At 51.3% G+C, this 25,671-nt stretch overlaps 8 protein-coding genes across 8 annotated transcripts; 4 read left to right on the forward strand and 4 right to left on the reverse strand.

The window, feature by feature from the left end:
* Window positions 1–615: 615 nt before the first annotated feature.
* ATEG_04876 (putative ATP-dependent Clp protease) lies at window positions 616–2,726 on the reverse strand (the record flags this gene model as incomplete). The annotated part of the gene is made up of 4 exons (XM_001214054.1): window positions 616–2,018; window positions 2,089–2,210; window positions 2,353–2,613; window positions 2,704–2,726. The coding sequence occupies 4 exons, from the start codon at window positions 2,724–2,726 to the stop codon at window positions 616–618; spliced, it is 1,809 nt and encodes a 602-aa protein (XP_001214054.1).
* Window positions 2,727–3,286: 560 nt separating this feature from the next.
* ATEG_04877 (FAM207/SLX9 family protein) lies at window positions 3,287–3,878 on the reverse strand (the record flags this gene model as incomplete). Its single annotated transcript, XM_001214055.1, has 2 exons — window positions 3,287–3,808; window positions 3,876–3,878. The coding sequence occupies 2 exons, from the start codon at window positions 3,876–3,878 to the stop codon at window positions 3,287–3,289; spliced, it is 525 nt and encodes a 174-aa protein (XP_001214055.1).
* An 868-nt stretch (window positions 3,879–4,746) lies between these two features.
* ATEG_04878 (glycerol-3-phosphate dehydrogenase family protein) lies at window positions 4,747–6,128 on the forward strand (the record flags this gene model as incomplete). Its single annotated transcript, XM_001214056.1, has 3 exons — window positions 4,747–4,808; window positions 4,881–6,013; window positions 6,073–6,128. The coding sequence occupies 3 exons, from the start codon at window positions 4,747–4,749 to the stop codon at window positions 6,126–6,128; spliced, it is 1,251 nt and encodes a 416-aa protein (XP_001214056.1).
* A 722-nt stretch (window positions 6,129–6,850) lies between these two features.
* ATEG_04879 (putative glycogen debranching enzyme Gdb1) lies at window positions 6,851–11,602 on the forward strand (the record flags this gene model as incomplete). The annotated part of the gene is made up of 3 exons (XM_001214057.1): window positions 6,851–7,068; window positions 7,122–11,445; window positions 11,510–11,602. The coding sequence occupies 3 exons, from the start codon at window positions 6,851–6,853 to the stop codon at window positions 11,600–11,602; spliced, it is 4,635 nt and encodes a 1,544-aa protein (XP_001214057.1).
* Window positions 11,603–12,128: 526 nt separating this feature from the next.
* ATEG_04880 (putative DUF221 domain protein) lies at window positions 12,129–14,826 on the forward strand (the record flags this gene model as incomplete). The annotated part of the gene is made up of 5 exons (XM_001214058.1): window positions 12,129–12,311; window positions 12,372–12,536; window positions 12,608–12,798; window positions 12,968–13,779; window positions 13,832–14,826. 5 exons carry the CDS (start codon window positions 12,129–12,131, stop codon window positions 14,824–14,826), a joined length of 2,346 nt encoding a protein of 781 aa, XP_001214058.1.
* Window positions 14,827–17,132: 2,306 nt separating this feature from the next.
* On the forward strand, window positions 17,133–20,069 carry ATEG_04881 (F-box protein; the record flags this gene model as incomplete). The annotated part of the gene is made up of 2 exons (XM_001214059.1): window positions 17,133–19,543; window positions 19,736–20,069. 2 exons carry the CDS (start codon window positions 17,133–17,135, stop codon window positions 20,067–20,069), a joined length of 2,745 nt encoding a protein of 914 aa, XP_001214059.1.
* Window positions 20,070–20,424: 355 nt separating this feature from the next.
* ATEG_04882 (3-deoxy-7-phosphoheptulonate synthase) lies at window positions 20,425–21,713 on the reverse strand (the record flags this gene model as incomplete). Its single annotated transcript, XM_001214060.1, has 4 exons — window positions 20,425–20,576; window positions 20,630–21,529; window positions 21,583–21,637; window positions 21,708–21,713. The coding sequence occupies 4 exons, from the start codon at window positions 21,711–21,713 to the stop codon at window positions 20,425–20,427; spliced, it is 1,113 nt and encodes a 370-aa protein (XP_001214060.1).
* A 784-nt stretch (window positions 21,714–22,497) lies between these two features.
* On the reverse strand, window positions 22,498–25,165 carry ATEG_04883 (uncharacterized protein; the record flags this gene model as incomplete). Its single annotated transcript, XM_001214061.1, has 2 exons — window positions 22,498–22,773; window positions 22,850–25,165. 2 exons carry the CDS (start codon window positions 25,163–25,165, stop codon window positions 22,498–22,500), a joined length of 2,592 nt encoding a protein of 863 aa, XP_001214061.1.
* Window positions 25,166–25,671: the final 506 nt, after the last annotated feature.

The following is a 25,671-nucleotide window of genomic DNA, read 5'->3' on the forward strand; positions in this document are numbered from 1 at the left end:
GATTATATTTGGAGAGAAGCAATTGATGAAGGAGTTCAAAATCAAGCACAAATATCACTGGGACAGACTTCGCGGACAAAATTCGACGGGAGATTCCGAACAACAGCAGCCACATACGCCCTTCGAACCACGTACCCCGAAGACTCCTGCGAAGCCCCCTTCGCACCTGGATGGCGCAACACCTGCAGATCCCCGACGTCGTGCCGCGCCACAGAATTATCCCCAGCCTTATCAATGATTCTCTGTCGTTGGAGCTGCAACTGATCTTTCATGAGTCTTTTGTTCTCAAAATACCATGCCGGCGTTTCTATCGCATTCTGTTTTCATCGTCCATGTCTGGGAATGTGTTTCTGAAGATATCCTACGATGCCATGCTTAATAATAATGATCCAACTTTGAGCTATCACGCTTGAGTACCATTTACGAAATCAGAAGACATCTGACTGCACGGTAGCCTGCGATATCGAAACTCGAAAGGCAGTAAATTACAAGCGCTTTGAGCTGGCGCCCAAACGCCGCAAAGATTCGCTTATTCTGTTCAATGAGGAGTCAAAAGGTAATCAGGGTAAACAAGAGACCGTGAGGAATAACCATATGCGGAAGAATGGACGTGAACTACAGCCCAACCGCTCGGGTGCGGTAATCGCGGAAATTAGAGATAGGATGCTCTTCCGACGTAGTGGAGTTCTGGGCTTTTGATCGTTCTTTTGCCTTCTTCTCTTGGCGCATTTTCTCCTCCCAGCGACTCTCTTCCGCGGCTATCATTGAATGGAACCGGCCACCTTGGCCGCGGGCGAGATAGATGGGCTTTTCTTCGCGATTTGCAACAGCTTCCGTGACCAGCACGAACTTCACACTGGACCCTGGAGTTTCGAACATGGCATCACTGAGGATCGTCTCCAGCTCCGTTCGTAGAGCGCGTGCTCCCGTGCCCATTGTGAAAGCATTGCCAGCAATTTTATGCAGGGCGGGTGTTGTGAAGCGGAGTTCAATGCCTGACAAGGAGAACAGAGTAGTGTACTGCGCTATGAGGGAGTTGCGCGGTTCGGTGAGGATGCGCACAAGTAGGGGCTGGGTCAAGGTGGAAAGCGCTGCCGTAACTGGGACTCGGCCGACTAGTTCTGGGATGAAGCCGTAGTTCTGAAGGTCCGTGGGGTTGAGGAGGTCCAACGCGTTGAAGTATGGGGGCTCGCCGTCGGACGATTCTGCCGCGGCGGACGTGAAGAACGGAAGGTGTCTCTTGTACAGAGCCTCTTCTTCCGAACCCGGTAAGATAGGAATTGGCTGGTGGTTTGAGGCACGAGCTTCGGCGGAGCCTTCGTTTGACGTTGTCGGCGAACGGACTGGCTGACCGAAGCCAATCGATCCGCGCGATATCCGATCCATGATCACTTTGTGGAGTCCAACAAAAGCACCTGAGAAGATGAATAGGATGTTGTCTGTTCGTACGTTGTAGACCTCGCCCTTCTGGGGCATATTCCCGCCCCCGGATGGGGGGTATGGGGGGTTTCCAAGGGGACTGTTGGACGGAAAACTGTTGGGAGTGCCACCTAGACGAGGGGCGCTCTTCTCTTGCTTTGCTTGCACTTGTACTGTCGTGCCCTCAATAATCTTCAACAACGCTTGTTGCACTCCTTCACCACTGACGTCCTTGCCGTGGGTAACCTTGGCTGCTGCAATTTTGTCCACCTCATCCAGTACGATAATCCCCCGCTCTGCTTGTTCGACGTCGTAGTTCGCGGCAGCCAATAACTTGTGCACGCACACTTCGGCATCCTCCCCAATATATCCCGCCTGAGTGAACGGGGTGCAATCAGAAATGCTAAACGGCACTGATAGGACACGGGCCAATGTCTTGGCCATCAGTGTCTTTCCAACACCAGATGGACCTAACAAGAGAATATTGGACTTTTCCAATTGTAGCGGCGATGAGTCGTTTAGCTCGGCTTGGTCGGTAGGGGACGACAGGGTAGATTCTGGGGGAAGACGGGCAGTCCGTTGCTGACCAGGAAATTCGTCTGCGACAAGTTTAATCAGTGGTCAGTTATAATGATTTATCAGCTTTGCTTAATTCAGGATGGGCCTTACCCTCCACAGGATGACGGTGCTCAACTGATTCCCGGCGCGCTCGTTTGGCCACCAGTTCCGCGGCCTCTTCTTCGCGTCGCTGAAGCTCCTGAACGCGTTGGTAATGATTGTAGACGGCGACACTAAGTATTTTCTTTGCGCGATCCTGTCCCACCACGAACTGATCCAGATACTGCTTCAGTGTTCTTGGAGTCACCCGAGGAGCTCCGAAAGCCGGAGCAGACGCCAAAGGGCCCGCAGTTGGAAGGCCTGGTTCATAACTACCGCTCCACGGTTGGTTTGTGAAGTCCGACCGATTGAATTGTGATGCCGTTGGAAATGATACGGTAGAACTGGAGAAACTGCGGCGTTGGAGACATGGGCGTGTCTGGGCTGCGTGCCGATAGCGGAGAGCGAACTTGCGGTATCGACCAAGAGGCGCGGAAGATCTCAAATATAGGCGCAGCATGGCCAGCTGCGAAATCAGGTAAAACTAGCAAGGTGGAGTGTTTCGTGAGACGGAGAGCCGGGGAGTAAGCTGGATGACTGAAGATGCGTTAGGAGTCGGATCTGATGGCACCGCTGATAGTAGATAAGATGCAATCCGATAGCTTTCCCCGCAGCACGTGATGCTACCGGCCGACGGTACCCGTTGTCATGGTTTGGAGCATTCAACACTACGTAGGTACGCCTTTCCCAGTAATGGTCCATACAAATGTACGTATCCAGCTAAAATCATGGCTGTATTCAGACAGGAGGGCATAAGGAGATTGTATCAAATCCGGATGAGCTTGAATGGTATATATTCCAGCGCGGAACTTTGACAACACGTTAACAATGTCGCCCATGGTCTCTCTAGGGTCCTCTAGACACGATGTCTATTCTTCATTCCTTTGCGTATAACCCGAGCACGGATAGGATTTCTAACCGAAGATGGAGCCACCAACCCCTGCCCAGACTCTGAGCCTTGCTCACATGAAAGCAAAGCGATCTGAAGAGGCCGTATGCCTGCGTTGTACAAGAGCAGAGAAGCCACCGCCGTCAATGCCTCTGGCTGCTCTCTCGAGAAAGCCATGGAAACAAGGAGTGGTGCCACATTCGGATCACCTGAGTTGTCCACAGTAGAAATCCGTGAACGGGACTGGACTTGATCGGGAATGCCAGGGGTGCAGCTGGGGAGAGATTGTAGATTATTGGGTATTCTGGGTCATCGGCATTTTCATTTGTTCGTTCGGAAGGCGGGTTGCTGCACCATTGTCTGGGAAATGAAGCTGCGCAGTGCCGCCCAGCGATTAGATGTCGACGTAGAATCATTTCCGGAGTCTGTCGCAGTCGTCTCGATACTCGACATCTGCGCCATGTTCTTCGCGAAACGGTCCCGTTCCATTCTTTCCAGCTTTTCCCTGCGTTTCATAGCACCAGGTTTGTGCTTCAATGTCTTTTGCTTGATCACGTTGACCTGGTTGCTGGGATCGTTCATTTCTGTCTCGGTTTCAGGCAAGGCATCGGCCAGCGAGTCAAGGTTGGTAGCGAGCTTCTTGGACGCTCGTCGACGCTTGGTGGCCTTCTGGGAGCTTTTCTCTATCTTTGAGACGAAACTGGCATGTTTGATGGTGCGCTTATCCTTCTTTGTGGTGCGAAAAGCGTCGTCGAAAAGACCCGACTTGGTGGATGGAGGAGCACCCCTCCCACCTACCTGGGTCTTAGCAACGGACTGTTTCTTCGCGGACCTGATAGGAGCCTTTGGGAAGCATCAGTTGCGTCAGTTCGAAGGCATATTCATGTGGGATCAGAGGCTGAGGGCTTACCATAGTCGGATTCACCGGGGCACGTCGGGATGGCCGAAGGAAAAGATCGTAGGGGACTAAAATAAGTAGCGAGACCGACCGATCGACAGTATCTCCGGACAATCACGATAATATTCGAAACCTCGGATCCCGAAGGCCTTTCTTGACTTTTTTTTCGCGCATTGCCGCACTAGACCGAAGAGGGGTTAACTCCGCGATGTTCCCCAGGTTCACCGCCCACATGACCGCCCACCAAAGTCTCTTCCTTGTTTTCCTTTGCTGTAGATTCTGGTTTGCCCCAACATCGATAAGGCTCGTCCCCCCAATGGTCATTAATACATATAAGCGGAGGTCAAAGCCACACACTACTCGTTCCCTCCAATCTCTCCCACCATTTACGCTGCCTAGAACCATCCATCTCTGGTGATCTACTGTACAAACGGTGGTATCCGTCCGGTGACATACGCTCGGAACGGGAAATTGCAAGCTTTTGCCTATCGGACACTATTTATCGTCCCTAGTTTTCTTTTCCTCCCGACCAGATCCACATTCACGGGTATTTCAGCCCACCTTTTATCTCGCAATTACATCAGAAAGAGCCACTTTAGTGACTCTAACGGAGGTGTCGCTTTCCTCATTTGCAGCTACTGCGTGGATGCAGTCTCCATTGCGCCTTTTCTCTCGCCGGACCTGCCTTTCTAGCCCCCTTGCCACGGAGACTCTGCCTCGGTTCTCGATCTTTCTGCCAATCCCTCTCAGTCCCATCATAGGGAACTTCTCCTTGTGTTCTACGTATCCTACAACTTTTAAGATTCGCTCGTTCGCCCCCATCCGTCCTTTCTCCTGTTCCTCTTCTCCATTATTATCCGAATCTATCGCCAACCAGAACACCATGGGTTCCCTTCTGCCCTACGCGCGCAAACACAAGGTGGCCGTGATTGGCTCCGGAAACTGGTATGTGTGATTCTCAGGAGGCAGATTAGACGTATGGACGGGTTGTGGAATGCTGACAATGTTTCTGCGCAGGGGTACTGCTATCGCCAAGATCGTCGCTGAGAATACCGCCAGTAACCCTGCCATCTTTGAGAAGGATGTTCAGATGTGGGTTTACGAGGAGAAAGTTGAAATACCCAAGGACTCTCGTCACTATGATCCTGCCTCGCCTCTGTGCCAAGGCCCCCAGAACTTGACCGATGTGATCAACCAGACTCACGAGAACATTAAGTACCTTCCTGGAATCACGCTCCCCACGAACCTGCACGCCAACCCTTCGGTTGTGGACGCTGTCAAGGACAGCACCATCCTTGTGTTCAACCTCCCTCACCAGTTCATCATCAAGACATGTGAGCAGATCAAAGGAAAGATTGTACCATACGCTCGTGGTATCTCTTGTATCAAGGGCGTCGACGTGCAGGAAGAGGGAATCAGTCTGTTCTCAGAGACGATTGGCAAGATTCTGGGCATCTACTGTGGTGCACTTTCTGGTGCCAACATCGCCAGCGAAGTGGCCCAGGAGAAATGGTCCGAGTCGAGCATTGCTTACGACCCTCCTCATCTAGATTCGAAGGCTCCTTCTCCCAATCGTTCTCCTTCCTCCTCCACTGTGGACGTCGTTCATTTTGAGCACAAGGATGTTTCTGGTCAACTCTCTCGTGTCAAATTGCAAGCACTTCCTTCCGAGTACCCTCCAGTGGACCACGCGGTGCTGAAATCGCTGTTCCACCGCCCCTACTTCCATATCCGCGTGGTGCACGATGTTGCAGGTGTGTCGCTTGGTGGTGCCCTCAAGAATGTCGTCGCTATCGCTGCCGGATGGGTCGAAGGCATGGGATGGGGTGACAACGCCAAGGCTGCTGTCATGCGGGTAGGCTTGTTGGAGATGGTCAAGTTCGGAGAAAAGTTCTTTGGTGCTACCATCAACACCAGAACTTTCACCGAGGAAAGTGCAGGTGTTGCCGATTTGATCACGAGCTGTAGTGGTGGCCGGAACTTCCGCTGTGCGAAGCTGAGCGTCGAAAGGAAGCAGCCGATCTGGAAGATCGAGGAGACGGAATTGAATGGCCAGAAGCTGCAGGGCACTTTGACTGCGCTCGAGGTGAATAAATTCTTGAAGAAGCAGGGTTGCGAAGACGAATTCCCTTTGCTGACGGCGGTGTACCGTATGTCCTCCGCGATCGCTCCGTTTACGTGTTATGATCAATTGCTGACCTCTCGCTAGGGATCCTGGAGGGCAACATGTCTATTGAAGACATTCCTTCTCACATTGAACGGTAAATTAGACCTAATGGTATCCCTATTTTCTTCACTGCTTCTGTTATTGATTCACGGAATTTGTATTCTTTCCTACAACAGCAAACCCATGTCTCATGCATTGCCGGAATCGGACGGAGTGAACGGTGGCGATCAGGCGGTTATGGCCCGACTGTGAAGGGTCTAACTGGCTACATTATTCTGCGGTCTTGATCTTTCCTTCCTTTTTGAATCCCCCTTTTGTTTCTGTTGGGCTTGCGATAGGTATTATTTGGCATGAATCCATCTGCACATAGACTATATAGAAAGCATTGATATATTATCACGATTCTTTCCCCGTGGGAAAAGTAAACAATCCACCGGTGCCAACATTTGGCTAGTGGTGGTGGGACACGTGCGGAGGCCCGAGTTCTGCGGTCCAGACCTTTGTCAACACTTCCCGCACCAGGAAAACACTTGAATGCATGATGTCAGACTCGGCCTGCGGGGTCTGCGGGCGCCCAGGGCAGGAACAAGACAAAACCTGAATGAGGGGACCATTTGAATTCTTTCAACCTCTCAAACCCCTTTTTTGTCGTTCAGTCTCTAGCAGTGTGTTGATCCAAGCCAGGTCTACTCAGTCCGTATCTACGTCCCATGCAGTACAGCTGGTTAGGCTGATTTTCGACCGTCGAGCTTCCTGTACCCCTTGTGCATTCCGGCCGCTGCGAAACTTCGCTTTGGGCCATATCTCAAGTGGAGGAACGATGTCTTCTCCGCAGAAGGTGTACCTTCTTCCCTTGAAAGATGACGGTTCTCCGGATGTACCTGGTGGATATATATATCTACCACCTCCTACCAACTCTCCTTACCATGTTCGTTTCGTTATCGAAGGCAGCAGCTCTATCTGCAGAGGCGGGTCATTGTGGGTAAACGCTCCACAAGATGGGAAACCCTTTGACAGATCGGTATTTCGAAGCTTCAGGTGAGTTGGGCTCTATCTGGAGACAGTCTGCGAGGTTACTTAGACTACACCAGACTTCAACCGAATTTCAACAAGAACATCCAGATCGATATTCCCATCACCAAACCTGGTTCTTTCGCATTCTACATCACTTATTCTCCACTTCCTGAATTTTCGGTCTCTCCGGTCGCAGTGTCCAAGACTGCGAGAACTCCGACCCATTACATTGATGTTGCCCCTCGACTGACCCTCAATGGTCGCGACTTGCCTCTCAATGCGCTCTCCATATTTTCCATCCTCTCCAAATTCATGGGCAGCTATCCTGGGGATTGGGATAAGCACCTCAATGGCATCGGTCAACGCAACTACAACATGGTGCATTTCACGCCTTTGATGAAACGCGGTGCCTCGAATTCTCCCTATAGTATCTTTGATCAGCTCACCTTCGACGAAGCTTGTTTTCCCAATGGAGAAGACGACGTTGCCCAATTGGTCTCGAGAATGGAGAAAGAGTATGGCTTATTGTCCTTGACCGACGTGGTCTGGAACCATACCGCCCACAACAGCCAATGGCTGGAGGAGCATCCGGAGGCCGGCTATAGTGTTGAGACGGCTCCATGGCTAGAGGCGGCTTTGGAGTTGGATACAGCATTGTTGAAATTTGGGCAGGACCTTGAATCATTGGGCCTTCCGACTGAGTTCAAGACGGTTGACGACTTGCTTCTGGTCATGAATGCTCTTCGGGAACACGTCATCAAGCAAATAAAACTTTGGGAATTTTACGTCGTTGATGTGAAGGACAACGCTGCGAGAATTGTGGATAAGTGGCGATCGTCTAAAGACGTTGATTTGCAAGACGGCAAATGGTCACGTCTAGATCTCAATGACTACAAGAACTTGACACTGAAACAACAGGCGGGTCTGATCCGTGACCACGGAGTCCCAACATCCAAGCAGGTGCTTGGCAGATTCAGTCGGAGAGTTGATGATGAGTTTGGCGTGGTCGTAACGACTGCGCTCTTCGGGAAATTTGGTCCAGATTCTGATACTGAGGCGATTCACGAGGCGATATCGAAAGTCCTCGATGAAGTGAACTTGCCGTTCTACGGAGAGTATGACTCTGATGTCTCTGAAATCATGAATCAACTCTACAATCGCATCAAGTACCTGCGAATTGACGACCATGGACCGAAACTTGGAGCGATTACTGCGAAAAGTCCGTTGATTGAGACATATTTCACAAGGCTGCCACACAACGACGTTACCAAAAAGCACAACCCGAAAGCATTGGCACTTGTTAACAATGGATGGATTTGGAATGCCGATGCAATGCGAGATAACGCTGGGCCAGAGTCCAGGGCCTATCTACGCCGCGAAGTGATTGTTTGGGGAGACTGCGTGAAGTTGAGATACGGAAACGGACCTGAGGACAATCCATTCCTCTGGGATTTCATGACCAAATATACCCGACTGATGGCGAAATACTTCACCGGATTCCGCATTGATAATTGCCATTCTACGCCCTTGGTGGTTGCGGAGTATCTCCTGGACGAAGCGCGGAAAGTGAGACCGAATCTTACTGTGTTCGCTGAGCTTTTCACTGGCTCCGAGGATGCCGATTATGTTTTCGTCAAACGGCTTGGAATCAACGCTCTTATTCGCGAGGCTATGCAAGCTTGGGGCACCGGAGAACTGAGCCGTCTCGTCCATCGCCACGGAGGCCGCCCTATCGGAAGCTTCGATGTTGACCTGCCCTCAGCTGGTAGTAGCCACGCGATAGCATCAGCTGGAACCGACAATGTCAATGAAAGCATTTCTCATATAAGACCCTGTCCAGTCCAGGCGCTCTTCATGGATTGTACTCATGACAATGAGATGCCAGCGCAGAAAAGAACTGCCATTGATACCTTACCAAACGCTGCATTAGTAGCAATGTGCGCTTCAGCCATTGGAAGTGTCATGGGATATGATGAGATATACCCCAAGATAGTAGACCTTGTTCATGAAACTCGCATGTACCACTCAGAGTTTTCTGAGTCCTCGAAGGTCACTGTCCACGACCTTGAAGGCGGAATCGGGGGTGTCAAGAAACTTCTGAACGAGCTGCATACCACTATGGGTGTCGAGGGATACGATGAGACACACATTCATCATGACGGTGAATATATCACAGTTCATAGAGTGCACCCGAAAACTCGAAAGGGTATCTTCTTGATCGCACATACGGCGTTTCCACCGTACAACAACAATGTTGTGCTCCCGCCCACGCATCTCACTGGTACGCGCGCTACACATATTGGCACTTGGAAATTGGTGGTGGATGCAAGTGACAGCGTGAAACAAGAAATTCTGTCAGACAAAACCTACTTGCGCGGGTTACCCAGTAAGGTTCACAAATTCGAGGGTACAAAGCTCGAATCGAAGGGAGATGATACCACGATTTCAGTTCTGGACACGTTTTCTGCCGGCTCCATAGCACTCTTCGAAACTTCAATACCGCTAGCTGAGCACGCATCAGGATTGGACTATTTCATCACAGAGGGCGCAGGCGAAGCGTTTTCGAAGCTCAGCTTAGTTGACCTCAATTTCGCACTCTACCGTTGCGAGGCGGAGGAAAGGGACTCCAGTGATGGCCAAGACGGGGTGTATAACATCCCTAACCATGGACCTCTGGTGTACGCTGGACTCCAGGGCTGGTGGAGCGTTCTTGAGAACATCATCAGAAACAATGAGCTTGGGCATCCACTTTGTGACCATCTTCGCCAGGGTCAGTGGGCTTTAGATTATATTGTTGGACGTCTCGAGAAAGTGGCACAGAAGGAAGGGTACGATGCCCTGCGGGCCCCTGCTGTCTGGCTTCGAGAGAAGTTCCAAGCTGTCCGTGAATTGCCCAGTTTCCTTCTCCCACGCTATTTCGCAATCATTGTCCAAGTTGCATACAACGCTGCATGGACGAAAGGTATTCAGCTACTGGGAGACAATATTCGGAAAGGACAGGAATTCGTCCACCAGCTTGGTATGGTCAGTGTACAGCAAACAGGATACGTGAATTCAGCGTCTCTCTGGCCTACAAAGAGAGTGCCTAGCCTTGCAGCCGGTTTGCCTCATTTTGCTGTGGACTGGGCAAGGTGCTGGGGCAGAGACGTGTTCATTTCTCTTCGCGGCTTGCTTCTTTGTACCGGTCGCTTTGACGACGCGAAGGAACACATCCTTGCTTTTGCAAGCGTGCTCAAACATGGCATGATCCCCAATCTTTTAAGCAGCGGGAAGCTTCCACGTTACAACTCCCGGGACTCGGTCTGGTTTTTACTCCAGGCTATACAGGACTACACTAAAATGGCTCCAAATGGCCGCCAGCTTCTTGAGGAGAAGGTCCCGCGAAGATTCCTGCCATACGATGATACCTGGTTTCCTTTCGATGATCCTCGAGCATATTCTCAGTCAACCACAATCACCGAGATTATCCAGGAAGTGTTTCAACGGCATGCTCATGGCCTGTCGTTCCGCGAATACAATGCTGGTCCAGATCTAGACATGCAAATGAAGCCAGAGGGCTTTCAGATAGACATTAATGTGGACTGGAACACGGGAATCATATTTGGTGGCAGTCAGTTCAATTGTGGAACATGGCAGGACAAGATGGGTGAAAGTGAGAAAGCCGGGAACAAGGGATTCCCTGGAACACCCCGAGACGGTGCAGCCATCGAGATCACTGGCCTTCTCTACAGCGCTTTGAAATGGGTTGGTGACTTACATGAGCGTGGATTCTACCCTCACGCAGGTGTCGAGACTGCAGGAGGAAAGACAATCACTTTCAAGAACTGGGCCACCAAAATCAAAGAAAACTTTGAATTCTGCTACTATGTCCCAGCTGACTCCACGAACGACTGCAATTACGATGTCGATGCCAAGCTCGTCAACCGCCGCGGAATATACAAGGATTTATACAAATCTGGCAAGCCTTATGAGGACTACCAACTGCGTTCGAATTTCCCCATTGCCATGACCGTGGCACCTGAGCTCTTTGACCCTGAGAAGGCCCTCGCTGCCTTGGCGCTTGCAGATTCGGTTCTATGCGGCCCTGTGGGTATGGCGACTCTCGACCCATCCGATCTCAATTACCGGCCCAATTACAACAACTCGGAGGATTCCACGGACTTCGCGACTGCGAAAGGCAGGAACTATCACCAGGGACCCGAATGGGTGTGGCAGCGAGGCTATTTCCTTCGTGCACTATTGTATTTCGACCTGGCTCGAAGAAAGACTCCAGAGGGCAGGACAGAGGCTTATCAGCAAGTCACCAAGCGAATGGAGGGGTGCAAGCGAGCCCTCAGGGAAAGCCCATGGAAGGGCTTGACTGAACTCACAAATAAGGACGGCGCTTACTGCCATGATTCGGTACGTGACCATCATTCTTCCACCAGATATCCTCTTTCTCACTAACGAATGACATGAAAAATAGTCTCCAACGCAAGCTTGGTCTGCTGGCTGTTTGCTTGATCTCTACTATGACGGTTTGCAGCATGCCTCCAAGTATGCAAGATTGCTTAGGTAGTGGGTGGTGGAATGATAGACGTTGGTTGTGCATCATTGGACGTAGAGAACTGAGAAGTACCCTTGTCGCATTGTGTACATAGACTTGCTCATATTTCAGAATACTTCATTGTTTCCTTGTCATCTTACATATTCTTCATACGATCAGAATGCAATCCATTATTCCATCAATTCCATCAGCTGGAGATCACCTTGTATATGCTGAGTCAGCGAACCGCCTATGCTATTTCGGGAATCGTCTGAATGAGCTTCAGTTGATTGAGCGCTCGAAACGCGCCCGACTTGCTTCTTTATCCCACGGCTGCGATATAAAGCAAAAATTTATCTCCTGTTCCCTCGACTTTGACGCTCGTATCATTCCCTGGTTTACGACGGTCTGCAAGTACTTGTGGGACCATAACACAAATCCCTGTCACCCGAAGTTCCGTTTGACGTCAGATACTGAAAGCTTGTCTGGAAGCCGAACCCTCGTCCCCCTTATGCATCCAACAACATCGATTCATATCTGAGACAACTCGGCTAGTGAAATGTCTCTCACGCAGTCGGCCGCGACAGCTGTGCTGACAGCGGCGACGATGATGATGGACGAGCCGGACGATCCTGGCAAGCCGCATGAACCGTGGTCCGAACAGACAAACCGCCAGCGGGACTTGTATACACAACTGGTGATCAGTTCTTTTCTCGGGCTTAGCGCATTCTTCGCATTTTGTGTAGGGTCAAACCTGGTTCCAGTCTTGTTTATAGCTTTGCTAACATTGCTCTTTACCCAGATTCTACGGCCAAAGTGGACTGAGTTGTACGCGGCTCGGAGACAGCAACGATGTGCAGCCTCGCACCTACCTGAGCTTCCCGATAGCTTTTTTGGATGGATACCCGTTCTATATAAGATCACTGACGAGGAGGTGTTGCATTCCGCTGGGTTGGATGCATACGTTGTGAGTATCGTGCCGTGTGAAGTCCTGACGGATGTAGTAGGAACACCGCTGACATCTTTTTCGCTGTACAGTTCCTATCGTTTTTCAAATTCGCCGTCCATTTCTTGTCGGCCGTCTTCGTTTTATCCCTCGTTATAATCCTTCCGATTCACTACAGATACGCCCATACCTTGGGGATCCCTGGCTGGGACGACGACGATGATAATACTCTGGGCGGAGGCAAGCATAAGAAGCTCATATCCGATCCGAATTATCTGTGGATGTATGTGGTTTTCACATATATCTTCAGTGGATTGGCAATCTACCTGCTCCTTCAAGAAACGAACAAAATAATCCGCACACGGCAAAACTACCTTGGAAGCCAAACCAGCACAACCGATCGTACCATCCGTCTGTCCGGGATCCCTCGCGAGATGCGGTCTGAGGATAAGATTCGAGAGTTCATGGAAAGGCCTACAAGTTGGGAAGGTTGAGAGTGTCACCCTTTGCCGTGATTGGAGGGAACTGGATCGTCTGATCGATGAACGCCTGAAGATATTGCGCAAACTAGAGCGGGCTTGGACTAAGCACCTCGGGTACAAACGGCAAGATATTAGGGAGTACTCTCTACCCCGGACGAATCTGCAACCTTCTGGGTCGAGTATACTGTCTGAGGAGGACAGTGAACGGATACAACTTCTCTCTACGAGCGCCCGAGACCATGTGGCCGACTATAATGAGAATCGACCGACGACCAGGCTGTGGTACGGACCATTCAAGTTACGCTATCGGAATGTTGATGCGATAGACTACTACGAGGAAAAGCTACGACGGATTGATGAGATGATCCAGGCTGCTCGTAAGAAGGAGTACCCTCCCACCGAGCTGGCTTTCGTGACAATGGAATCTATTCATGCGTCCCAGATGGTCGTTCAAGCAATTCTTGACCCCCATCCTATGCAGCTCCTCGCTAGACTGGCGCCGGCCCCAGCTGATGTTATCTGGAAAAACACGTATCTTCCCCGTTCAAGGCGGATGATGCAGTCTTGGTCCATCACGGCTATCATTGGCTTTCTGACTATCTTCTGGTCAGTGCTGCTGATTCCGGTAGCATATCTTCTGGAACTCGAAACGCTGCACAAAGTGTTCCCTCAACTAGCTGATGCTCTCTCCCGACACCCTCTTGCGAAATCTCTTGTGCAAACCGGTCTTCCGACCTTGGTCCTCTCGTTGTTGACTGTTGCGGTGCCATACTTGTACAACTGTATGTATTATCCACCCGGTCAACTTTCGCTCCCTTGCTAACTGATATCCAGGGCTCTCGAACTGTCAGGGAATGACGTCGCGAGGTGATATCGAGCTCTCTGTCATCTCGAAGAATTTCTTCTTCACATTCTTTAATCTTTTCCTCGTGTTCACCGTCTTCGGAACTGCAACGACCTTCTACCAATTCTGGGAGAATCTTCGGGATGCATTCAAAGATGCCACTACCATCGCATTTGCCCTGGCGAAGTCGCTGGAGAACTTCGCACCGTTCTACATCAACCTCATTATCCTCCAGGGCCTAGGGTTGTTTCCCTTCCGTCTGCTGGAATTCGGTAGCGTGGCGATGTATCCGATCAACTTTCTAACTGCACGGACCCCCCGCGACTATGCTGAATTGTCTACCCCTCCCACCTTCAGTTATGGATATTCCATCCCTCAAACCATCCTCATCTTGATCATTTGTGTCGTGTATAGCGTCTTTCCGAGCTCATGGCTGATTTGTCTTTTCGGTTTGGTCTACTTTACCATTGGCAAACTCATCTATAAGTACCAATTGCTATACGCAATGGATCACCAGCAGCATTCGACTGGGCGGGCTTGGCCCATGATTTGCAACCGAGTTCTGGTCGGATTCATCCTTTTCCAGCTTGCCATGATTGGAGTTCTGGCTCTTCGCAAAGCGATTACCCGCTCCCTGATCATCGTGCCTCTCCTCGCAGCAACGGTCTGGTTCAGTTACTTCTTCCAGCGGAGCTATGAGCCACTGACGAAATTCATTGCTTTGAAGAGCATTGACCGAGACCGTCCGGGTGGCGGCGATATTTCACCCTCGCCGTCGTCCACCCTGTCCCCGCCTTCTGGCCTCGAACGTGATGCGCTTCCAATCCGAGTCGGTGGTCAGGAGTTGGGACTGAGGCTGAAAAAGTATGTCAACCCAAGCCTGATATTGCCTCTTTCCGATGCCTGGCTCCCCGGACGAAGTGTGAACCATGGAGCGCCTGGGGCATTGGATTTCCACGAAACACCAAACGACAGTGCTGTTTAATCGAGAGTTTCCACCGGGGTTTCCCGAAGCTCATTGGTGTGAACCACCGAGCCCTGTCACCCGAGCATTTTGCTCAGGTAGAAGTCTGGGCTCATTTATTGATGGCCACTTGGATAAATACGTTTTTTTGCTAGTATCTCACCTAATCACTTTCCCTAATATTGCTGGCAATTTATGATATACGACTCTATGCTATCTTGAGATCATCGTGATACCATTGCAGTTCTGTTTGCCTATTTCATGCTGTGTATATTAATGTCTGTCTTTCATTGTTGCTCGTGTTGGATTTGTCTGGTTGGATTATTATCCCCTCACGCGTATATAGACAACTTCAGAGTTAGCATGGTCGCATTGGAAATCCATCAGAGACGAGTATCTGGCTATAGTTCAATGCGCGATTTTTTCCGAGGTTGAGTAGACCGTCAATACTTTCTTTCATTTCATTAACTATCCGGTGACGATTCTTGAGCTGTCGATGTTGACATGTGGCGGTAGATGATTCTGCCACCGCCTCAGGTCTCAAGCGATAAGGGGGACATTCCATAGCGAACACTTGCATTATGGTGGCTGACTAGATTCTCATCCGCAGCACACTACGGCAAGGCGAGACGAGGCCATCACAGCTGGGGGCTCCTGGTCCGCCTGGATTGGGCGATGGTGTGCATATTTCCGTCTGGTCCATGCATCGTCTGGTGGGGGAAATATGTGATGGAATTCGTGATGACCCGGTAGATGGAGCCAAAGTCAGATAGATTGTATTGGGATATTAATAGATTCTTCTTTTGGCGAGTATCAGAGTTGTTGCATTCTAGTGGAGAGTATTTAACAATGGTGGTGAAAATGTGTACATACTCCATAGTTACTTTGGTCGGATAGGAGGCCTTGTCGGTAAGGCACCACTACAGCACTGCAACATCGACCAGCGATCAACAATCAACACCCTTTCACCCCAAGAAATCTGGTCTCTCCATTATTATTGAGTGACTGATACACGCACGGATGATGCATCCACAGTGTCAGAGCCCCATCAGAGAGGGGAATGAGGCCGTGGGCTCCCTCACCGCATGCGACCGTCGACTTTTCTTTTTTAGTCGCATTCTTCGGCAAGAATTTATCTCGACCACCGTTACTTTGGACCCTCCTCGTTTAGATCTTGGGTCTTATCCGAAACGGACTTGCCTTGTTCGATCCAAGCATACCAGCAGATCCGCATTGTTACTCTCCAATCCAACATCCCACAAGCAATCACGGTGCGCCAGTCTCGTTCTCCGAGAAGATGCGGCAGGTACTACGTACTACTGTTTCAGATGACCGTGACGATGATTTCTAATGCATCAACAGTCCATCCTGGCCTGAGCGTTCGATGGTGTTTTGACCAAGAACCCACACACCGGACGATCTGCCTCGGCGATGGGCTGACTCGTCTATTGAGTCCTACGGGTCTCCGCTCGTTCCAGCGTTGAGCCCGCCTCGTTGGCTGTGATGGGCTGGTGACAATCCTCCCCCAAAGCCAAATCAAATCGGACAGAATTTTCCACCCTCTTCGCCTTTCCCCCGCCATGGGTCGTGTGTTGTGGTCTCCAACCATGGTGGACCGTCGTCAGTCTGGATCCACTCCCATCCTCGCCGCCGACTCTGGTCTCAGCAGTCGGAGGCAACATTGGGTGGGTCGCGGATGATACACCCTAGCTTTGGATTCAGTCCCTGGCTTTGGAACCTTGCTGTCGACGTCAGAACGGCTATGACGGGAATTATTTATGCCACCCGATGGGCCAGAGGCAAACCAGGATGAAATCGTTATCTAAAAGCGCTTTCCATCCGCACCGGTCCCCGATTCTATCTCTGTCTTCCTTTCTTCTATCACATTCCACCACCTGGTCATCGACAAGAGTTCTTCGCCTTCCCCACGTGGTTGTATGTTTTCCATGACCTCAACCTCTCTCATTGCATCCACTCGCCACCATCTACTCACGGCGGTCTAGTCCAGCGGGAAGGGAAGGAAGGTCAAATTAGAACGGTAACGAACTATGACAACATCTCTACATCGCTGCAGACCAGCGGCTGATTGAGTATGACTGTCAGCGCACGGTCCATGAGCTCGCTCTTCACGTCAATCGCTATCTGATGCGATAAAATCTCGGAGACGTTCGTCAGAATCGTGACATCCTTATCATCACCAATTACCGTTGTCATATATTGGTATATGGTACATATTTGTCACGCCTTGGTGGCTGTCGACCAGCTACTTCTGAACACTATTCTTGATTTATCAAATTGCAAACACTATCTGGTATTTTATACACATAATGCCGTCAGTTTGGGCTGTTCCAGAAACTGAGTACGGCATCGTGCCGGATGAGGACTACAATTGGGAAGCCTCTGCGGTTAGTGAGACCGAGCTGGATGCAGTCCGTGACATGGGGCCCTCTAGAAAGAAACCCAAGTTCAGGATGAGAAACTTATCGACGCCTGGAGCAGACGGTGTTCATCCACCCAAAGAGGGACGGAGTCTTCCTCGAAATGTAACCAAGCGCCTCCTCAATAACGTCCCGTCTGAAACTCGTCGCTCGCTACGCCTAACATCCAAGTCCCGGTCACACTCGATCGACCACCTTACAACCTGTCCCCCAGCTGCCAACGTCACACCGCCTGAAATCCTCTTACAGATTTTCTACATGCTGAGTCCACGGGACTTTGATAATGCCCGCCGGACATGCTCGCAGTGGATGCGAGTCAGTTTGAATGAGCGTCTTTTGGAAACAATGCTGAAACGGGCCGGTTGGTGGGATTCTTGGCTACAAGATTGCCAGACTCAACGCCCTCAGAAGTATGGCGAAGAGAGTAATGTGTGGAAGATGAGCAGACGGTTCGCCACGGAATGTGTCTTGTCGGGCCGCAAGGTGAACGTGGAGAGGCCAGGTTTCGTAACGACGGCGGTGGTGGATTTCTCAGAGCTCGCCGCGGAACAGTCCGGATCGCGTCGTCCGCCTTACTATTCGACTTCGCCGGCAAACAGCCCTCTTAGCAGCCAGCTCTCGTCCTCATCCAAGTTCTATGCCAGCAACTGCGGAAACTATGTCCAGGTCGTGTCTGGTCATAAGATATTTGTCTATCGCCTCAACAGAACTCCCGTCAGTTCCAATGTTCCAGGGGCTGTGGACAAGTTCGACATTACACCTCTCACGAGTATCATGTGCCCCGACGAAGTCATCGGTGTATCTATGGATACGAGCACTCCGAAGGTCGTGGTGGCTGTCTTGATGAGGGGACGATCAGGTCTGGTTTGTGACCTGGTCCCTGCAGACACCGCTGACGAGTGCGGCTCCGAGCAGCGGACAGGATTAGGAACCGAGTCTTCTGGATCATCCACGCCCTATAAGATGCATCCCATGAAACTAACGTCTCCGCACTATTACCATAACGTCTGTTCCGCTGAAGATCCACCGCGCAGTGTCTCAATCTGCCCTGGTCGTCGATGTGTGGCGTTCGGGTCCGGCAGGGGTATCGAACTGCACTGGTTTGACGAAAAACGAAAGCAAGACTGCCGCAAGCACTTCCCCATGTCGCAGCCATCGGAGGTCCTGCATTTTCTACATAACCGACCCGAGTCTTCAACAGATTTACGCCTCATTTCTTCGCTGGCAGGACCAGGAGGACATAAATGTGAATGCGACAAAACTCTTCCCGGAGAGAAGCGGCCCGTCTGTCCCCTACACCTGCTGGCGGATGTTCAGTCTTTCACACGATGGAACTCCGGGGATAGCGGGAACCTCAGCCTAGTGAGGGCAACGCACTGTCATCACTATCGGGCGATCCCCATCAACGACGGACTACACATCCTGTTCATCGAGCCACGCACCAGTCTGCTGTGTATAGGCTCTGATGCGCCCATTGGGGGCCCAACAAGCCTTACACGGGCTCTGGTCTGCGTTCCACCCTTCGGAAAGGACCCATCAGACGCTGCAAAGGAAGGATTGGTGCCCACGGTTTTTGCGTCAGGCTCCGACTGGAACTGGGGGTTACGCGTCGTGGCGGCCTACGGAGACCGAATCATTCTGTATTCTGTGCCCCTGGACGTCTTCAACGTCATTCGGAAGGAACGCGAAAGACAAGGCGACGGGGTGATGGGCGACAGCGATCTAGCCCGGGACTGGTTCCTGGATAATCAGAGGTCGCGCAAACGGCGCGAGAGCCTAGTCCAGAACCAGAACGGGGACTGGGAATTCCTGCTCAGTGTGAGCTACCGGCCCACGGCGATGATGTGGCCGTTCAAGATCTACGGCAAGGAGATCGGGCGGATGGCTAATGTGGTCGAGTTGGCGCTGCAGGCCTCCCACGGCGGGGCGCGCGTGTGGGCGTTTGGTGCGTCGGGCGAGACGCACGTTATCGACGTGGACACATTCAGCTCCGTATCACAGTCGACGGCTGATATCCCGCTGCGGTCGATGACCGTCGGCGCTGATGGCAGTCTTGCGTCTGTCAAATCAACCCGCCGGGCTGAATCGGAGATGCTGCCGCCGACGACGTCGCGCAAGCGAAAACAGGCGGAGCTACGGGATGGGTTCGGTGGCCAGCACTCGCTTCTTCCGCGGACTCAGCATGTCTTAGGCATGCATGGCATGTTGCATGTAGGGGATGCGATGGCAAGTCGACGCACGTCGTTCGCCGCGTGCATTGTGGATTTCAAGATTCCGGAACTCGGCTCTCGCGAGGGGAAGTGGGCGCGGAATGAGGTTGACACTGTTTAGCACATACATATGTCTCTCTTCTCGTACGATATATAGCGTTACTAGGCTTGACTCTCTGGTACACTTGCACTACTCTTCTCTGTATACATTGCTTTGATGACTGTTGAGTTCTATTCTTCTTGCATATAGTGAAGACATAGTTGAAGCATTCATTCTGACAGTGCACCCTCATGTATCCGAACTTTCAACATTTCCCCTCATTCTACCGTTTCGTCCCGCGATGAACAGTCGATCGATGCAACGCACCGCAATGACGGGGCCATGGCGGTGGCGACTGCAGATAACATCATCTTGCATGTTCGTGGCTGTCAACACAGCCGAGGTATAGTATCGAACGCATCCACCACGGAAAGCAGCAACACCTCACAACACCTTCTTCGCCGTCCCATTGACACCCTAAACGCCCTCCCACAAGCAACCGCACTCTTCCAAACCAGCCCTAGACCAAAAAGCGTGACTTGGGTGTGTGGTCATTCTGGAGTGATGTTCGATTGAGTGGAGATGGTCGATTGCATGTACAGAGTATCTCGACGGATTTGTTTTGCACTCCTGGTGGTTGGTTGTCGGATCTGTCTGCTCGGTGCGATGATTCCGGATCGTCAGAGCCGCGTCTCCATTGCCAAGGCTAGGTTTCAATGCCCTACCTAGGCTGTTGGACTGTAGGTACCAGAAGGCCGCTGTACTTGCTACATAAACTATCAGGCAAAGTGAACAAGGGATCGCAGGATTGTATTCAAGTAAAACCGAACTTTTGATAAATCGCTTCATACCAAACCATTTTGGGCCAGCACAGGACATAATCTATGCAGTTCATCACATAGGAAAGGAGCCAAAAGAAAAGAGTCGACAATTAGTTCGCACCGAACTTCTCCTTGCGGGTACGAACAGCCTGCGCCAGGTTCTCCAGAACCAACTCGGTATCCTCCCAGTTGATGCAAGCATCCGTGATACTCACACCGTACTTAAGACCGGCCTTGCCCTCGGGGGGCACCTTCTGGTTACCTAAAGTAGAGTCAGCGGGAGCTATGTTCCAACCACATCCAAGAAAAACCTACCCTCGTTGATGTTACTCTCGATCATGACACCCATGATGGCAGTCTCACCCGCCGCGATCTGCTCCGCAAGCACAGCGGCAACCTTAGGCTGGTTCTTGTGGTTCTTCTGCGAGTTGCCGTGGCTGCAGTCCACCATGAGACGCGGGGTCATGCCTTGCGAGGTCAGCTTGGCCTTGGCCTCGGCGATGCTCTGGGCGTCGTAGTTGGGGCCCTTCTTGCCTCCGCGCAAGATGACGAAGCAGTCGGGGTTGCCGACGGTGCCGACAATAGCGACCACGCCGGGCTTGGTGACGGAAAGGAAGTGGTGAGGGTGCTTCACGGAGCCGATGGCGTCCACAGCGACGTCCAGAGAGCCGTCGGTGCCATTCTTGAAGCCGACAGGGAAGGACAGACCGGAGGCCAGCTCGCGGTGCACCTGGGATTCCGTGGTACGAGCACCAACAGCTCCGACGGAGAGACAGTCGGCGAGGAACTGGGGCGAAATGGTATCGAGCATCTCGCTGGCAATGGGCATACCCTTGTTGGTCAGATCGACGAAAAGCTGGCGGGAGGTGCGGAGACCCTTGTTGATCTGGAAGCTGTTGTCGATATCGGGGTCGTTGATGAGACCCTTCCAGCCGACGGTGGTGCGAGGCTTCTCCAGGTAGGAGCGCATGACAATCAACAGCTCATCCTTGTACTTCTCCTTCATCTTGAGCAGACGATCGCAGTATTCCAGAGCCATTTCCGGGTCATGAATGGAGCAGGGACCGATGACGACGAGGAGACGGTGCTTGTCGGTGCCGTGGACGACGGCGATGGCCTCGTCACGGCCCTCCATGACGGTCTGTCTCGACTTTTCGGTCAAGGCAATCTCATGTTGAAGGAGGTTGGGAGGAGTCAGGGGGTTGTAACCGCGGACTATACAGAAGCGTCAGTTGCAGGTTTTCTGGGGAGGGATGGATCCAACATACTTCTGGAGTCTTCCAAATGGGACTTATCGCCGACATGGCGGTTCTCGATGAAGAACTGCTCGAATTGATCAATTTCGCTCGAATTGCTGGTATGATTGGGGGCAGACTGAAGCGCCGTGACTCACCGACATGATGGACAGCGGGGCAATGGAAGTATGGAGGGGTAGATGAAGAGGAGGGAAGAAGAGAGAATAGAGATGAGAAAGTCTTTGTAAGAGGAACCACGAGAAGCAGCAGACAATGAGTGAAATACAAACGGGGTATCTCAATTGACGCGCCCAGGAGGTGTTGTGTCTTTTTTTTTTTCTGTGACTTCTCCAAGTAAACTGCTCCTATGTCGGCGATGACTGATGGAGTCACGGGCGGGGCTCCACGTGATTTCGGTGTGTGTCGCTTTGGCCCCGCTCTTATTGGCCTGTCGATCACTACAAAGAAATCGGAATTCCTCAGGTATCAATTACCCATTATCAGTTCTTCTTCTTCTTCTTCTTCTTCTTCTTCCTCTTCATGCAGGTGCTTCATGCACTGTAAAGGGCCTTTATGGCACCCCAGGAGGCCACTACCAAAACTAATATCAACATGCCTTCAAACTAGGTATTCCATATCCATTCTCTTGTCCTTTTCCCTCCACCCATCTAGGTGGGGACATCGCGGGCCGTGTTGATTATACAAGTAGTAGATACATCATACGACCCAGTACCCATCCGAATACAACAGTGCGCCGAAGCGAAGAACAAAGAGAGAAAGGAAAAAAATTAAAATAACATACGATTGCAGAGTTCACCTTCAACCACAGTCTCCATCTCCTTATTAATAATCCTCTGGGCTGTCTTCCAAGACCGAATCCACCCGGCCCTGAAGACCCTTCCGGTTCGCCGATAGGCTCAGCTGAGTTCGATTTCGATCAGCTCGCTGTCAATCATGATCCATTGCCGCGTCTTTCTGACTAGCTGGGAGATCGGGCAATGTTCGCTTGTGCGCCATTCTTCCGTTCGCTTCCAACCGATTGATTAGTCCCTGGCAGATCCTCGCGTGGTGGGTTCGGATGCTTTCCGCCTGTTGCTCGCACAGTCGGATCCGTTCTTCCTGCGTCTTGAAAAGTTCGTCGAGCACTTGGTGGCACTGCCGCTGATACACCTCCAGCACCTGGTTGACTGCCTTCTTTTCGTCCTCCAATTGACACGCAAGACGCTAGACATGCTTTTAGCACCACTCGGATCCGATCTATGACCCGTGCACTAGTGGTCGTGCATAAGGGGTGGCTTACCTGACTAGAAGCCAATAGCATGCTCTGGGTCCTCTTGTGGGCCGTCTCCAGTAGTTCGCACGTCGATTTCGAGTCAGTCTGAACCACTTGATCGATATCCAGGCCCTCTAGCGTTCCCGCTGGCGCCGCGGCTCTTTCCAATAAGGGATGGGCTGGAGAATGGTAGCACAAGGGGGAGGATGAAACATGTCCGTCACGCTCAGGAGCTTCCTCTGTAGCGTCCGTCTCGGATCCTCCATCATATCCCGACTCGTTACCTTTCCCTTGGCCCTGAAACACCAACTGGACAGGCTTCATCCGCATTCCTACCTTGCTCTGTATACTGCTCTCCTGTAGTGTAGTGCATGCAGTTGCACCACGACGAATCATCTGTGGGCTTCCATTTTTGTCGACCATCATCCTTTTGGGGGTACTACTGCTTTGCAGAATTGGGGCAGGTATTCGCCGCAAATCCCTAGGTAAAGACCTACGTCGGGCAGCATCTTTCAAATCTCTTCTTCCATCTTCCTCAGAAGTAGTATTCCGACTCTTCCCACCGGCAGAGATTGAGATTTTCCACTGTTTTACTTCGCTCCTTGGTCTGCTTCCGCCTATTCGAGACATCTCAATATGTGTGGGATCGAAGAAGACCGTAGACTGGGCCGGGTTGTCCAGTTCATTGCTCTCGGTCCTCATGCTAGACCTGGGACTCTGGCTCACCATCGTGTTCCAACACGGTGACCTCGGTATTGTGGGTTCCAACCTTTGGGTACTATATTGGTGGATCCTTGACAACTCTGTAGAGTGGACCGATTCCACACCTTCATCAGGAGCCGATAGAGGTATGCTGTGTGCTGCTTCGTCGCATACTCTCTGTTCAAAAGATCCTTCATTTCCTTGTGTATCGAAATCTTTGAAGGCTGCTGTTAATTTTCGACCGACTGCCTTTCCTCTGCCCCCTGGTCCATATTCATTGGTGGCTAACGAGTCTTTGTGCTCCTCGTGAGATGTTTTATCGGTAGCGTTGCCAACGCCAACATTCTCCTCGACCGCAATATCTGCCCCTTTGTCACTGCCGGTACTGTCCTTGATCAGCTCCGTCATGTTGTGTGCGTCCGTAGCTTTGAGCGTAGTAAGTGTATATTGTGCTGTGTTGAGGCCTCCTCTCTCTATATGCCTCTGGTCATGGTTTGTGAGGGGGTCGTGGTTCTCTTCTGACTTTGATCCAGAATGGCCTGTTTGTGCGTCATCTGCACTACTCCATTCTGCATCGTCTGCTTCCCTTTCCGCCTTGTCCTGACGTGAAGCTCTTGATTGCTCATCACCGGGAGCTGTTGTCCCTACATCCTTCTTGCGGGGTCTTGGGTTTGTCTTCCTTTTCTTCTTGGAGGAAGCTTTTCCCACTGGATCTCTCTTCCTTTTCGCTGTGCTGGTTCGTCTATCGAAGATAGACCCATCTCCGGGGAATGGAGATGATATGGAGCTTATTGTTTCTTTCTCCACCGTTCCATCAAGGTTGTCACTGCTCTGTCGAAGGTCCTCATCCCAGTCGACGGCAGCCTTGGAATGGGATGTGTATACCTTCTGTCCGGGTTTTCGTCGGTGGAACATCAGAGATTCTTGGGTGTTCGTAAATCGGGCGGGTGGTTTTGTTTTGCTGGACAAGCTGCGTAGTTGATATGGCAAATTTCGTCGTACATTTTGGTCGGACTTTTCGATGACATTTTCAGGAACTCTGTTTATCTGAAAAGCATCGGCGTTCTGTACTTTTTGCGCATCTGGTTTGCCTTCTGTCTCACTCAGAGACTCAATCTGGTCCTCTGTGCACATGGCTTTCGCCTGGCCCATAGGACGCTGCGACTGTTCTTGATGTCCCCGGCTGGGAGATGATCCCACCTCGCTGTTTCCGGGGACATTATCCTGATGCACAATCGTTATTGCATTCGCCGAGACTGTTTGACTTTGGTCTCCTTGGACCACTGCTTCATTGCAAGTCGTTCCGCTGACAAAAGCAACGTGACCTGCAGACTGCCCATTTGCCACGGTATGGGACTCATGATCTGGGTCCATGTCTCGCCCTATGTCGTTGGGTCCGGCAGACTTCCTTACAATTTCATCTCTGAGGTCCAACGAGATCAGAGTCGACGAAGCCTTTCGGGTCACGAGGATGCCTTCTCGAACTCCACAACGACGGGATTCAGCAGCCGCATGTATTGCTGTCTCCAGGTCCTTCAAGCTCTCTTTCGAGGTCAAACGGAGCTTTTGTCCTTGGAGTACGTCGTCCGGTCCGTTCACCGTCATCACGCTGGAGTCGAGAGTCAAGACTAGGGTAGACATGGACTCTATCGTGAGAGGAGAGACTTCCAAAATAGCCCCCAGTGGAATTTCGAGGTAGTCAAAGCATCTGCCTGCTGTAGCATCGACAGCATATAAAAGTGTCAGCGCATTTGCGCTTAGCAATGCTGCTATAGGGCCAATGACAAGGGTATTCCCATCGATATGAAGAGACTGAAGAAGGTTACACGCTTGGGTAGCCTGGTTCGTCTGTTGGTCTTTCTTTGTTTGCTCATGATGATAGAAATTTTCGATTATATCGCCTGGGCTGGCATTGACGTTTTCGAGAAACTTGCGCTCTGTTTGTGGGATATCTGGGATGTTTATCCCAGAACGCCAAAAGCCTGTAAGAATCGTGGAGGCGAGGAATGTCAGGATTTTGTCTGTGCCATGCGTAAGAATATGTGTTGTCCTAGGCCAAAAGGACACTTAGTCAATGCAACTGTATGTCAGGTTCTTGTTCAGCATACCTTGATAATTCGGCTTGCGAAGGACTCAAAAATGCATCA

The sequence above is a fragment of the Aspergillus terreus genome, genomic scaffold (assembly GCF_000149615.1).
Source record: "Aspergillus terreus NIH2624 scaffold_6 genomic scaffold, whole genome shotgun sequence".
Classification (NCBI taxonomy): Eukaryota; Fungi; Ascomycota; class Eurotiomycetes; order Eurotiales; family Aspergillaceae; genus Aspergillus; species Aspergillus terreus.